We start from the raw sequence: 14,423 nt of genomic DNA on the forward strand, positions 1-14,423 counted from the left end.
TAAAATTTTAAAAAGTTTAAGTTTGTTTATTAGTATCCCAAGTAGGCTTACATTAATACTGCAATGAAGTTACAATGAAGCAATGAAAATCCCCTAGTCGCCACACTCTAGCGACTGTTCGGGGACACTGAGGGAGAATTTAACATGGCCAATGCACCCTAACCAGCACGTCTTTTGATTAAGGTGAACAGGGCGAGCCTCTCTTCCCTACAATAGGGAAGGAGTAACAAAACGGAACTGAGGTGGACTTGGCCTGTAATTCTTCACTATTTACATTAATGACCCGGAGGAAGGAACAGAATGTAAGGCTTTCAAATCTGCCAATGGTACGAAGCCAGGCGGAAGCGTGGGTAGCCCAGTGGTTGGCACTGCTGCCTCTCAGTGCCTGGGACCCAGGTTCGATTCCCGGCTTGGGCCACTGCCTGTGCAGAGTCTGCAAGTTCTCCCCATGTCAGCGTGGGTTTCCTCCAGGTGCTCCGGTTTCCTCCCACAGTCTGAAAGACGTGCTGGTTCGGTACATGGACCCGAACAGGAGCTGGAGCGTGGCAACCAGGGGAATTTCACAGCAACTTCATTGCAGTGTTAATGTAAGCTTTACTTGTGACTAATAATTAAACTTTAAACTTTAAAAAAGGTTGTGATGAGGATATTATGATTTTGCAACAGGATATAGATTGGGTGACTGGACAAAAACCTGGCAAATGGAAATAATGATCGAAGTGCAAGGTCATGCACTTAGAATCGTAGAATTGCTACAGTGCAAAATGAGGCCATTTCGCCCATCAACAATCCCACAACAATCCCACCCAAGCTGTATCCCCGTGACCCATGTATTTACCCTGCTGATTCCCCTGATAATAAATGGCAATTTTGCATGGCCAATCCACCTAACCCGCACACCTTTGGAGTAGGAGGAATTAAATATATTGATGTTCCTTCACTGTCACTGGGTCATCCTGGAACTCTCTCTGTAACGGCATTATGGGTGCACCTATACCTCATGAGTAGCAGCAGTTCAGGGAAGGAGCTCACCACCACCTTCTCAAGGGGTGATTAGGGATGGACAATAAATGCTGGAGAGGCTGGATAGACTGGGACTTTTTCCCCTGGAGCATAGGAGGCTGAGGGGTGATCTCATAGAGGTCTATAAAATAATGAGTGGCATAGATCAGCTAGATAGTCAATGTCTTTTCCCAAAGGTAGGGGAGTCTAAAACTAGAGGGTATAGGTTTAAGGCGAGAGGAGAGAGATACAAAAGGGTCCAAAGGGGCAATTTTTTCACACAGAGGGTGGTGGGTGTCTGGAACTAGCTGCCAGAGGTAGTAGTAGAGAGGGGTACCATTTTATCTTTTAAAAAGCATTTAGACAATTACATGGGTAAGACAGCTATGGAAGGATATGAGCCATTTGTGGGCAACTGGGACTAGCATAGTGATAAAACAAAGGGCAGCATGGACAAGTTGGGCCAAAGGGCCTGTCTCCATGCTAGTGTCCACATTTCAAAGAACGATCCTTCTTCAGACAAGGCATCCCTTAAATCTTCACTACTCAGGGGAATGCAAACCTGGCCTACACAATCTGTTAAGCCCTCTTGCTGTTAACTGTTGTTGCCTTGTGTGAGTGGGGGTATGTTGTGCGGACGAGATTTATCTCACAAATAAATGCTCTCAGTCAGTGTGGGATCAGTCTGCGGGACTGCCCGCAGAAACCAGGGGAAGTCACGTGAACGGAAGTGCGCAGGAGACTCTGGAGACTGAACGCAGCTTTACGTAAAGGGTGTAGAGCAGACAGGGGCAGGGGTAGGGGTGGAACCTTCAGAACTGCTCAAAATAATTGTGTACTCTGTCAATTATTGAAACAATTATTGATCAGGCACGGTAAACTTTCTAAAATGGATTAAACAGCACAACCTACGAAGCAACCCCAGATACCATGCTTTCAATAATCTCCAACTCAGCTGCACTCTGCAATGTGATGTAAAGGTGTAACAATCTGAGCTAATAAACAAAATAAATGGATGTTTGTTTCATTGGTGTAGAGACTTGATTTCTCTGTCACAGACGATACTTTCTGTTTGAACTAAGGACAGGGGGTGACAGAGCTGGAGGATTCCTACAGCCTGTGCTCTTTCTCTGCTGCATCAATCTGATTGCGGGTTAGAGGTTTACAGCATGGAAACAGGCCCTTCGGCCCAAATTGTCCATGCTGCCCTTTTTTTTTAACCACTAAGCTAGTCCCAATTGCCCACATTTGGCCCATATCCCTCTACACCCATCTTATCCATGTAACTGTCTAAATGCTTTTTAAAAGACAAAATTGTACCTGCCTCTACTACTACCTCTGGCAGCTTGTTCCAGACACTCACCATCCTCTGTGAAAAAACTGCCCCTCTGGACACTTCTGTATCTCTCCCCTCTCACTTTAAACCCATGCCCTCAAGTTTTAGACTCCCCTACCTTTGGGAAAAGATATTGACTACCTACATTATCTATGTCCCTCATTATTTTATAGACTGCTATAAGATCACCTCTAAGCCTCCTACACTCCGGGGAAAAAGTCCCAGTCTATCCAGCCTCTCCTTATAACTCGAACCACCAAATCCCAGTAGCATCCTGGTAAATCTTTTCTGCACTCTTTCAAGTTTAATAATAGAACGACCAGAACTGTACACAGCATTCTAAGTGTGGCCTTACCAATGTCTTGTACAACTTCAACAAGACGTCCCAACTCCTATATTCAATGTTCTGACCAATGACACCAAGTATACCGAATGCCTTCTTCACCACCCTGTCCACATGTGACTTCACTTTCAAGGAGGTATGAATCTCTTTGTTCTATAACTCTCCCCAACACTCTATCATTAACTGAGTAAGTCCTGCGCTGGTTTGATCTACCAAAATGCATCTCCTCGCATTTATCTAAATTAAACTCCATCTGCCATTCGTCAGCCCACTGGCCTAATGGATCAAGATCCTGTTGCAATTCAAGATAACTTTCTTCACGGTCCACTATGTCAATCTTGGTATCGTCTGCAAACTTACTAACCATGCCTCCTATATTCTCATCTAAATCATTAATATAAATGACAGTGGAAAGAATTGTAGAGAATAGAAAGTCTTTATCTCTTTTTCTCTTAACTGTTAATGCTCAGAACAGGGCTCACAGAGGGGATTTGGGGCTTTGCTGGGGTTCCAGTGGCTAACTTTGGCTTACTCAGGGGTCACTGTTGAGCAATGGAAGTTATGATGATGTTAGTGTGGGACGGAGGTGGCATTAGGGTGGGAGAGAGGTCACGTTAGGGTGGAAGAGAGGTGACGTTAGGGTGGAATGGGGTGATGTTAGGGTGAAACGGGATGACGTAAGGGTGGGACGGTGGGACAGGATGACATAAGGGTGGGACAGGATGACATTAAGTCAGGATGGAGGTGAAATTAGTGTGGGAGAGAGGTGATATTAGTGTGGGAGAGAGGTGATATTAGGGTGGGAGAGAGGTGGCATTAGGGTGGGAAAGAGGTGGCATTAGGGTGGGAGAGAGGTGGCATTAGGGTGGGAGAGAGGTGGCATTAGGGTGGGAGAGAGGTGGCATTAGGGTGGGAGAGAGGTGGCATTAGGGTGGGACGGGGTGACGTTAGGGTGGAATGGAGTGAAGTTGGGGCAGGGTGGTGTCACCGTTACGGTGGGGGTTACAGGGCTTGTTCATTACCTGTAGCGCAGCCACAAACTGGATGGTGCTGACCAGAGCGAGTGTTGAGCCTTTGGGGAAGTTGAATCGAACCGTGTCGATGAAATGCACGCCATCGATTTTGATATCGACAAACACATAAAGCATTTTGATTCCAGCTGTGGCATCAATCGGAACTGAAAGCAAGAAGGATAACAAGTGGTGAGCCGATTGGTGAAAGTCTGAATACAGCAATGGTGCCAACCATGCCACTGCAGAGGCCATGCCCAGGGAGGCGCTTCATATGCACCCTCCATGCCCCAAGATACAACCCACCCTCACAGCTCTGCTTCCAAAAGCAGAATCACAGGGAGCCTGCTGCTATCAGGTGGGGAGAAGGGTCTGTCTCCCTCTCCCCCAACATAACTCTGACATCCGGCCACCCCTCACCTCCATCACCAACAGGTGCCACAGTCATCAGAGCTCTGGCCTTCCATCTACAGCCCCTCCCAGGCAGCTGCTGTTCTTGTGGCCTTTGTTCCTTTAACAACTGATCGGCGGAGATAAAGAGAAGCTAGATGCTGCTGAGTGATGCCCAGAACTTCAAAACAAAAGCTCGGTCGCACAGATGGCAATGGAGAGCTGGGATTCTCTTTGATTTGATTTATTATTGTCACATGTATTAACATGCAGTGAAAAGTATTGTTTCTTCTACGCTATGCAGTCAAAGCATATCGTTCATAGAGAAGGAGAGAGTGCAGAATGTAGTGTTACAGTCATAGTTAGGGTATAGGGAAAGATTAACTTAGTGTGATGGCAGCAGGGAAGAAGATGTTCTCCAGCATGACACAATCAGTGCCAGCTGAACTGAGGCTCAATCTGTCCCCATGGTATGATGTATAAGATCACCATATTGACAAGGAGTAGGGGAGTTCCACTCAGTGTTCTGGACAATACTGATGCCGCAACCTAAGACCAGATTATATGGCCCTTAATTTTCATTACTCTTTGTGGAATCGACCTGTGTGCAAACTGGCTGCCACGTTTCCCATCTCGCAACAGCGGATATAACCACAGGGGTTCCTGGCTGTGATCACTGTCCACACAAACACTGTTTGATGATGGGATCAGACTCCCCAGCCTGACACAAACATCTCCGAGTGGGAATGGTGACTCTTGTTAAATACGGCTACTGGGATGAGAAGTTATCAATTTGTTTGATGTGGCCATCACTGGCCAGGCCAGTATTTATAGCCCATCCCTAAACTGCCCTTGAGAAGATGGCAATGAGCTGCTGTCTTGAATCGCTGCAGTCCCTGAGGTGTACGTACACCCACAGTGCTGTTAGAGAGGGAGTTCCAAGACTTTGACCCAGTGACAGTGAGGAAGCGACTGATAAATTTCCAAGTCAGGATAGTAAATGGCTTGGAAGGCAACTTGCAGGTGGTGGTGTTCCCACGTATTTGCTGCCCTTGTCCTTCTAGAAGGTAGTGGTCATGGGTTTGGAAGGTGTTGTCAAAAGAGTCTTGGTGAGTTGCTGCAGTGCATCTTGTAGATGGTACACATTGCTGCCACTGTGAATCGGTGGTGGACGGAGTGAATGTTGAAGATGGTGGATATGGTGACAATCAAGTGGAGCTGCTTTGTCCTGGATGGTGTCGAGCTTCTTGAGTGTTGTTGGAGCTGCACCCATCCAGGCATATGAGAGGTATTCCATCACACTCCTAACTTGTGTCTTGGGGGACAGGCTTTGGGACGGTCATGGGGTGAGTGAGTGACTGCAGATTTCCCTGTCTCTGGCTTGCTCTGTAGAACTCTAGCAGGAGTTAGTAACTACAGGAGAGGGTGGGGGTAGTGGAGGGTGGCATAAATGATGGGTCAGGGAGAGACTAAATTCTATAAATCGAGCCATGCAGGAAGTAAGAAGGGTCTCTAAGATATTGTAGATCTTGCAGATCTAGCAACACACTGGAGCTCAGGAGTCAGCACTGTTCAATTCTCTGACTATATAAATGTGGGTCGACCTGACCTTTGCAATTCAATAAGTTTCACACTAATGGAGTGTGAACAAAAAAACACTCCGACAAATCATTTCCGATTCACCTTAAAAAATGACAACTTCAGCCAAGTGCATCCATCGGTTGAAAGGAGTCAGGACGAATAGCGTAATTCACAAAGGATTAAATTCACACACCTGCGCCCACGCACGCACAATGGTACCTTTATCACAAGAAGAGGGGATAATGGATCTCTGTCACCACCTCTAGTGCTACAACGTACCTGAGGTCTCTCTGCTCCTCCCCGTCCTGATGTCTTACACATCTTCAATTTTATTCACTCGGTTACTGGGGGCTGTGTCTTTAGCTGCCCGGGGCCCTAAATTCTGCAAACTGCCAAACAAACCTCTCCGCCTCCCTGTCAGAGATTGTGTCTTTGACCCATTGGTCATCTGTCCTGCTACCTCGTCGCATGCCTCCGAACCAAACGTTGCTTTGCAATGCACTTGGAATAGTGCGCTACATTAAGGGCACTATGAAAATGCAGGGCTGCAATCCAATCAAAGAGTTTGGATGTTTTAATATGCAAACTAACTAAATCTTGGGACTGACTTCCAATCTTGGGGCCGAATGATTTCTTGTACAGAGGACGGATTTATGGGACTAGCAATGGTGTCTGATCTAATCAACAGTTTCAGGTCACATCCGACACTATGGTTAAGAAAACCCACCAACGCCTCTACTTTCTCAGGAAATTCGGCCTGTTCACTCTGAGTCTCACCAACTTTTACAGGTGCACTATAGAAAGCATCCTTTCCGGATGTATCACGGCTTGGTATAGCTCTGCCCAAGACCGCAAGAAACTACAAAGGGTCGTGGACGTAGCACAGTCCATCACGCAAACCAGCCTCCCATCCATTGGCTCTGTCTACACTTCCCGCTGCCTCGGCAAAGCAGCCAGCATAATCAAGGAATCCACGTACCCCAGATATTCTCTCTTTCACCTTATTCTGTCGGGAAAAAGATATAAAAGTCTGAGATCACGTACCAACCGACTCAAAGAACAGCTTCTTCCCTGCTGCTGTCAGAGTTTTGAATGGACCTACTTTGCATTAAGTTGATCTTTCTCTATACCCTGGCTATGACTGTAACACTACATTCCTTCTCTATGGATGGTATGTTTTGTCCGTATAGCGTGCAAGAAACAATTTTTCACTGTATCCCCATACATGTGACAATAATAAATCAAATCAAATCACCCTGGTTACAAATAGCTAATAAAATTCAGGGTTGCCCTGCTTTATAATCACCAGAAATGACTGCTTTCTTACTTTAGCCTGCCGAGTTTGAAAAGTTTGCTCCATTTTACTGTCGCTTCTTATAATCTGAGATCACGATTTGGTCAAATTGGTCAGTGCGAGAGTCAGCGCAGTCTTTGGTTCTAATTCATTCCAGACTGTGTCTGTCACTGACTGGAACCAGGTACAATGAAAACTGGAGCTGACTCATTTTATTATTGAAGATGTCTTTCGCCGGAGGGTTCAGGCTCTGTTGGCTGATACTTGTACTTGCTAAACTGTCAATTCTCTTTCACTGCTAATTTGTATTTTATTGTTTTTAGTGTTTCAGTGAATTGTATTGTTGTGTAATTTCTGTTGCTGCGACATTAGCCTCTTGGCCAGGTCATTATTGTAAATGAGAATTGGTTCTCAATTGACTAACCTAGCTCAATAAAAATTAAATAAATGAATAAAATCTAAAGTGTTGTTTTCATTAAGAGTAAGTTCTTTCTCCTGGCCTCTGTGAATGCTAATAATGTCAGTGTGTGTGTGTGTGTGTGACCTGTCAGCACGTGTGTGGACCTTTCAGTACGCGTGTGACCTGTCAGCACGTGTGGGACCTGTCAGTGTGTGTGACCTGTCAGTGGGCGTGACTTGTCCGTGCATGTGTTTTCTGTCAGCACACATGATCTGTCCGTACATGTGTGACCTGTCAGCTTGTATGTGATCTGTCAGTGTGTGTAAGCTGTCTATGCGTGTGACCTGTCAGCGTGTGTGTGACCTGTCAGCGCGTGTGTGGCCTGTCAGCGCGTGTGTGATCTGTCAGTGCATGTGTACCTGACCATGCATGTGTGACTTGTCAGTGCATGTGTGATCTGTCAGCACGCATGTGACCTGTCAGCGTGCATGTGACCTGTCACAGCATGTGTGAGTTGTCAGTGCATGTGTGACCTGTCAGACCCAGCTATGACTGTAACACTCCATTCTGCACTCTCTCATTTCCTTCTCTATGAATGGTATGCTTTGTCACTGAATGTTAATACATGTGACAATAATAAATCAAATCAAAATCCACAGGGACAATGATCCTGGCTGATGCCAGCTCAATCACCAACGGCAACAATTCCATCCCTCCGTCCCCGCCAGGGACAAGAGATGCGGAAACCCAGCAGCCCACCTCCTGAAAAAACCTCGGGTGTTTAATCAGGGTCGGCCACCAGTTCACGCCTGATAATTGATCAACTTTCTTCATGGCTAGGGGGCAAGTTTAGCAGAACTGCCTGCAGCAGGAGGGGTGAATAAAGTTTGCTCCAGTGCTGTCGGTTTAATATTACAGAAGGTATGCTTCTGGAAAGCAGCTCGGACCTCATGTAAGGGACTTAATGGCTCTGCTAATCAATATTGCAAAACGTCATGGGCCCCATTAACTCCTCATTACTACATTAGTAAACCAACATAATACAGCCAGCACACAAATCAATGCAGAGCCCAGCACTGATGGCAGACAAGTTCAGAGCTGAAAAAAAAAAGAGCCGGAAGAAACAGCATAGAAAAACTACAGCACAGTACAGGCCCTTCGGCCCACAAAGTTATGCCGAACATCTCCCTACCTTAGAGATTTTACTTGAGTTTTTACATTTTTTTTATGGGCTGTAGATGTGGCCAGCATTTATTGCCCATCCCCCAACTGCCCTGGAGAAAATAGTGATGAACCACTGCAGTCCGTGTGAAAGCACTTCTCATGGGAGGTGGGTATAGAATCCTACAGTGCAGAAGGAGGCCATTCAGCCCATTCGAATCTGCACCGACCACCATCCCACCTAGGCTCTAGCTGCATGGCCTCATGTATTTACCCTAGCTAGTCCCCCTGACACTAAGGGACAACTTAACATGTTCCATGCCAGGCAGCATCTCCTGTCCCAGGTGACATCTCTTTTTCTCAATTATTTAACGGGATTTGAGCATCATGAGCAAAACCAGCATTTATTGCCCCTTGAGGAGGTGGTGAGGAGTTGCTGCGTTGACCCGCTGCGGTCTCTGAGGTGTAGGTACACCCACAGTGCAGTTAGGGAGAGAGTTCCAGGATTTTGACCCAGCGACAGTGAAGGAACGGCTAATACATTTCCAAATCAGGATGGTGTGTGGTTTAGGTGGAACTTGCAGGAGGTGGCGTTCGCATGTGTCTGCTGCCCTTGTCCTTCTAGATGATTTGATTTATTGTCATGTTCTTGAGCTGGTTGGTACGTGACCTTGGTAGACTTTTGTGTTTTCTTCACAATGGGAGAAGGTGGAAGAGAGAGTGTCCGGGGTGTGTGGGATCCTTGATTATGCTGGCATAATTGACGGTAGTGGTCACAAGTTTGGAAGATGCTATTGAAGAAACCTTGCTGAATTCCTGCAGTGCGTCATGTAGATGGTACACACGGCTACTACTGTTCATTGGTAGTGAGGGATTGAATGTTTATGCTGGTGGATGGGATGTCAATTAAGCAAGTGCTTTGTCCTTGATGGTGTCGAGCTTCTTGAATGTTGTTGGAGATGCAAATGGGGAGTATTCCATCACACTCCTGACTTGTAGATGGTGGACAGGCTTTGGGGAATCAGGAGGTGAGTTATTCACTGCTGGATTCCCAGCCTCTGATCTGCTCTTGTAGCCACTGTGTTATATGGCTAATCCTGTATAAATGCAAGTTGTATCTTTGCATGACAGTGGGCCATGTTCCAAATGTTCTAGGCAGGCTGCTCCTTGCCTCCCCTGGCCTCTCCACTCTGTCCCCACCCCATCCCACATGAGTGCCAGGGTGACATTTTCACATTTTTGTTCAGGCCTCGTTGTACCAGTGGGCGAGACCTGTAAAAATGAGTGTCAGATTGGAGGGTAATCTCTGCACTGTGACCCCGGGCCCACAGGGAAATACAGAGTGTCTGCCTTAACACATTTCACTTAGGCTGCTTAGAAAGCTGTCAAGAGACATGAATCCAGAATCCCCCTCGGCCTGTACTGGCTTGGACGTTAAGACGACAGAGGTGACGGAAAGGTATTTTCGCATTCCCAGCTAGCTCATATATATATATTTATACTTACAAGAGAAAAGTCTTCAAATTGTTCACACTTGGGCAAAGGCGATGCAGTTCAGGAACACAGACTGGATGAGGTCAGTCACATTCAAACAGGAGCAGCTGGTCACCTCTCACTACTTGCCTCATCCATTTAATCAAAGCTCACTGAAACTGTCAGAGCTCCGGGGTATGGGGGAGGTGGGCACTGAAGGACAGCGGACACACAGCCAGTGGATTGCAGTGCCCCAGCTGGTTCCTCCCCGTGTCCCCACCCTGTCCCAGCCAGTTCCTCCCCGTGTCCCCACCCTGTCCCAGCCGGTTCCTCCCCGTGTCCCCATCCTGTCCCAGCCGGTTCCTCCCCGTGTCCCCACCCTGTCCCAGCCGGTTCCTCCCCGTGTCCCCACCCTGTCCCAGCCGGTTCCTCCCCGTGTCCCCACTGCACCCTAGTCAGTGCTGCAGACCCAGGGACAGCATGGTGGAACAGTGGTTAGCACTGCTGCCTTACAGCACCGGGGACCCGGGTTCAATGCCGGCCCCGGGTGATAGTCTGTGCGGAGCCTGCACCTCCTTCCCGTGTCCGGGTGCTCCGGTTTCCTCCCACATTCAAAAGATGTGCAGGTTTGGTGAATTTGCCATACTAAATTGCCTCTTAGTGTCAGGCGGATTAGCAGGGTAAATATGTGGGGTTACGGAGATAGGGCCTGGGTGGGATTGTTGGGCCGAATGGCCTCCTCCTGCGCTGTAGGAATTCTATGAACTCCCTGTGTTCCCACCACATCCATTACATTTTCTGCCAATTTACAACGGGAATTAAAATGAACGTGTGGAGTGACAAGAATATTGCAAGAAAACACTCCTCTCAAGGTTCTGAGCCTCCACCAAGGAATCTTGGAAATTACAATCGGGGCAGTTTCTGAACCGCAGCTGTCCAATCGAATTCCATTCCCCCGCACCCTCAAATATTCTTCCTTCTCAGATACTTATTCTTCTGATTGCTTGTTTAATCTCTGGGGTAAATAATTACAAGAACAACAACTCATTCTGGTATAGCACCTTAAACACAACTATCCGCCTCTAGGTTTTTTCACAGGAGCGAAGTCAAAGAAAATGTGACACTGGAGTCACAGGAGGTTTTCAGGAGGGTCTTCAAGGGACAGCAAGAGGTGGACAGGTTTTGAAGGAGGGGATTCCAGAGCTTTGGGCCTCGGCAGCTGAAGGCACGGCCGCCAATGGTGCAGCAACTAAAATCGGGGATTCTCAAGAGGCCGGAATCGGAGGATTGCAGAGTTCCGGGTGGGATGTGGCGTTGTTGGCTGGACCAGCATTTAATGCCCACCTCTGTGGGCATTTAAGAGTCAACAATGTTACTGTGTAGCTGACTCATTGCACATGTAGGCCAGACAAGATAAGGACAGCAGATTTCCTTATCTAAAGGACATTAATGAACCAGATGGGTTTTTACGACAATCGACAATGGTTTCATGGTCATCAGTAGATTCTTAATTCCAGATTATTATTTATTTCAAACCTCACCATTTGCTGTGGTGGGATTCGAACCCAGGGTCCCCATGCATTACCCTGGGTCTCTGGATTATCAGTTCAGTGACAATACCGTGGTGTCACCGCCTCCCTGGAAGGGGTTAGACAGGGAGGGAGGGGCAAGGACAGGGAGGGATTTGGAAACAGGACAGGAACTTTACATTTCCTACTCTGCTAAGTAAAAGAATCTCTAACCTGCTCTAATTCTGGGGAGTGAGAATTGCCAGTCTGTGTAGAAACTCAATGTCAGTTTGCCAATGAGCGGAAACAAGATGTCACAGTCTCTGATTTAACCAGCCTCTGTTACATTTCTCCCTTAACCCTCTCTTCAATCAGTGAGAAGGTAGAGATTTAAAGAAAAAAAGACACAATTTTTCCAGCCTGTGACTGTAACTATAAATGTCAGCTCAAGTGTGTCACCTACATGTGAAGCAACTGCGCATTGTACTAGCACCTGGTGCTCCCTCTTCCCCAAGTGTAGGCATGGAAACAAGACACTCAGTGTGTTTACATAACAGCATGTGGTGACATCACTTTTTTCATTCATTCATGGGTCATGGGCGTCACTGGCTGGCCAGCATTTATTGCCCATCCCTAATTGCTCTTGGAGGGCAGTTGAGAGTCAACCCCATTTCTGTGGCTCTGGAATCACATGTAGGCCAGACCAGGTAAGGACGGCAGATTTCCTTCCCTAAAGAACATGAGTGAACCAGGTGGGTTTTTCTGACAATCGACAATGGTTTTATGGTCATCAGCAGATTCTTAACTCCAGATATTTTTTACTGAATTCAAATTCCACCATCTGCCGTAGAGGGATTTGAACCTGGGTCCCCAGAACATTAGCTGAGTTTCTGGAATAATAATCTAGCGATAATAACACAAGGTAAATCACTGCACTGAAGCGGCCTGTGTTTCGCTGCTTTTATTTAACCAGATGTGGGAATATTAAAATTCCAATTGGTCTGTGACCACTTCCAAAGCGGAAACTGATTGTAAGGGAAGGGGAGAGAGGGGGATCAGGAAACGGCAACAGCTGCAGTTTGCATTTATTACTATGAATATATTGAAATGTCTTTAAGGTGCTCCATGGGAATGTGATCAGGAGGAGCTGACACCAAACCACATGAGGAGATATTAAGACAAACAGCCAAGGTCAGAGCAGTAGGTTTGCAGGAGGCTTAATGGAGGATAGACAGATAGAAAAGTAGAGGGGCTCAGGAAGAGAATTCCAAAGCTTAAGATCTAGGCAGTTGAAGAAACAGGCAACAACGATGGATTATTTGGAGACAAATACAGAAAATGCTGGAAAATCTCAGCAGGTCTGACAGCATCTGTGGAGAGAGGTTTGGCGGATGGTGACTAGTGGAGTGCCCCAGGGGTCGGTGCTGGGGCCTCAGCTATTTACCATTTATATAGATGATCTGGAGGAGGGAACCGAGTGTAGGGTGTCGAAATTTGCTGATGACACCAAAATTGGTGGAAAGGCGAATTGTGCGGAGGGTGGGGAGAGTCTACAGAAGGATCTAGATAGGCTGGGCGAATGGGCCAGGAAATGGCAAATGGAATTTAATGTTGGCAAGTGCGAGGTGGTCCACTTTGGTAGGAATAATGGTAGGAAGGATTATTACTTACGTGGAGAAAAACTGCAGCAGGCGACGGTGCAGAGGGACCTCGGGGTCCTTGTGCATGAGTCGCAAAAACCCAGCTTGCAGGTGCAGCAGGTGGTCAGGAAGGCGAATGGGATGCTGGCCTTCATCGCGAGGGGGATTGAATATAAAAGTAAGGAGGTCTTGCTGCGGCTGTATAGGGCATTGGTGAGGCCGCAGCTGGAGTACTGTGTGCAGTTTTGGGCGCCGTACTTACGCAAGGATATTTTGGCCTTGGAGGGAGTGCAGAGGAGGTTTACTAGGCTGATGCCGGAGTTGAGGGGGTTGAGCTATGAGGAGAGGCTGAATAAACTAGGCTTGTACTCGTTAGAGTTCAGAAGAATGAGGGGAGATCTCATTGAGACGTATAAGATGATGAATGGGATGGATAGGATAGAGGTGGAGAGACTCTTCCCGCTCAGAAAGGATAGTAGGACTAGGGGGCATAGCCTCAAGATAAAGGGGGGGCGGTTTAGAACAGAGTTGAGGAGGAACTTCTTCACTCAAAGGGTGGTGAATCTCTGGAATTCTCTGCCCGTTGAAGTGGTGGAGGCTGCCTCGCTAAATATTTTTAAGATGCGGGTTGATGGGTTTTTGATGAGAGAGGGGATTAAGGGTTATGGGGAGAGGGCGGGAATGTGGAACTGAGCCACGACAGATCAGCCATGATCTTATTGAATGGCGGGGCAGGCTCGAAGGGCTAGTTGGCCTACTCCTGCTCTTATTTCTTATGTTCTTATGAGAGAATAGAGCTAACGTTCCGAGTCTGGATGACCCTTCGTCAGAGCGCAGAATATCTGGAGATGTGCTAGAGGCTGGAATTGGAGCAGAGCAGAGATCAGGATGTGTAGCTACTGCCCCTGAAATTCCTCCATAGCTTTGAGCGTCTTGCTCACTTGCTCATGAACCCTTTGAGGCTGATAATCCCAGGAGAAGGAACAAAGGATTGTGTAAAAATGTAGAACTTGCTGTTGCCATTGCAAATTTGCCCAGTGACCAGCTGAACCACAAAGTCTCCAGTCACTGAACACAGAACAGTACAGCACATGGACTGGCCCTTCGGCCCACGATACTGTGCCAAACATGACACCAAATTAAACTGATCCCTTTTGCCTGCCCTTGGTCCATATCCCTTTCCCGTCCATTGATGGAGTGAGAATGGGGGAGTGGTAAGTGGAAGAAAAGGGGAGAGTGGTAAGTGGGAGAGTTGGGGGGGGGGGGGATGGTTGGTGGTTTTGAT

General features: G+C 47.2%; 1 protein-coding gene across 1 annotated transcript in view; it reads right to left on the minus strand.

Moving 5' to 3' along the window:
- Window positions 1-14,423, minus strand: part of dph1 (diphthamide biosynthesis 1) — a 592,086-nt gene that overhangs the window by 263,532 nt on the left and 314,131 nt on the right. The window contains exon 5 of the mRNA XM_080210803.1: window positions 3,704-3,858. Within this exon, the coding sequence (XP_080066929.1) occupies window positions 3,704-3,858 (155 nt within the window). The remainder of the gene's footprint in view (window positions 1-3,703; window positions 3,859-14,423) is intronic.

Source organism: Carcharhinus amblyrhynchos, chromosome 23 (assembly GCF_965287045.1).
Source record: "Carcharhinus amblyrhynchos chromosome 23, sCarAmb.v2.hapA, whole genome shotgun sequence".
NCBI lineage: Eukaryota > Metazoa > Chordata > Chondrichthyes > Carcharhiniformes > Carcharhinidae > Carcharhinus > Carcharhinus amblyrhynchos.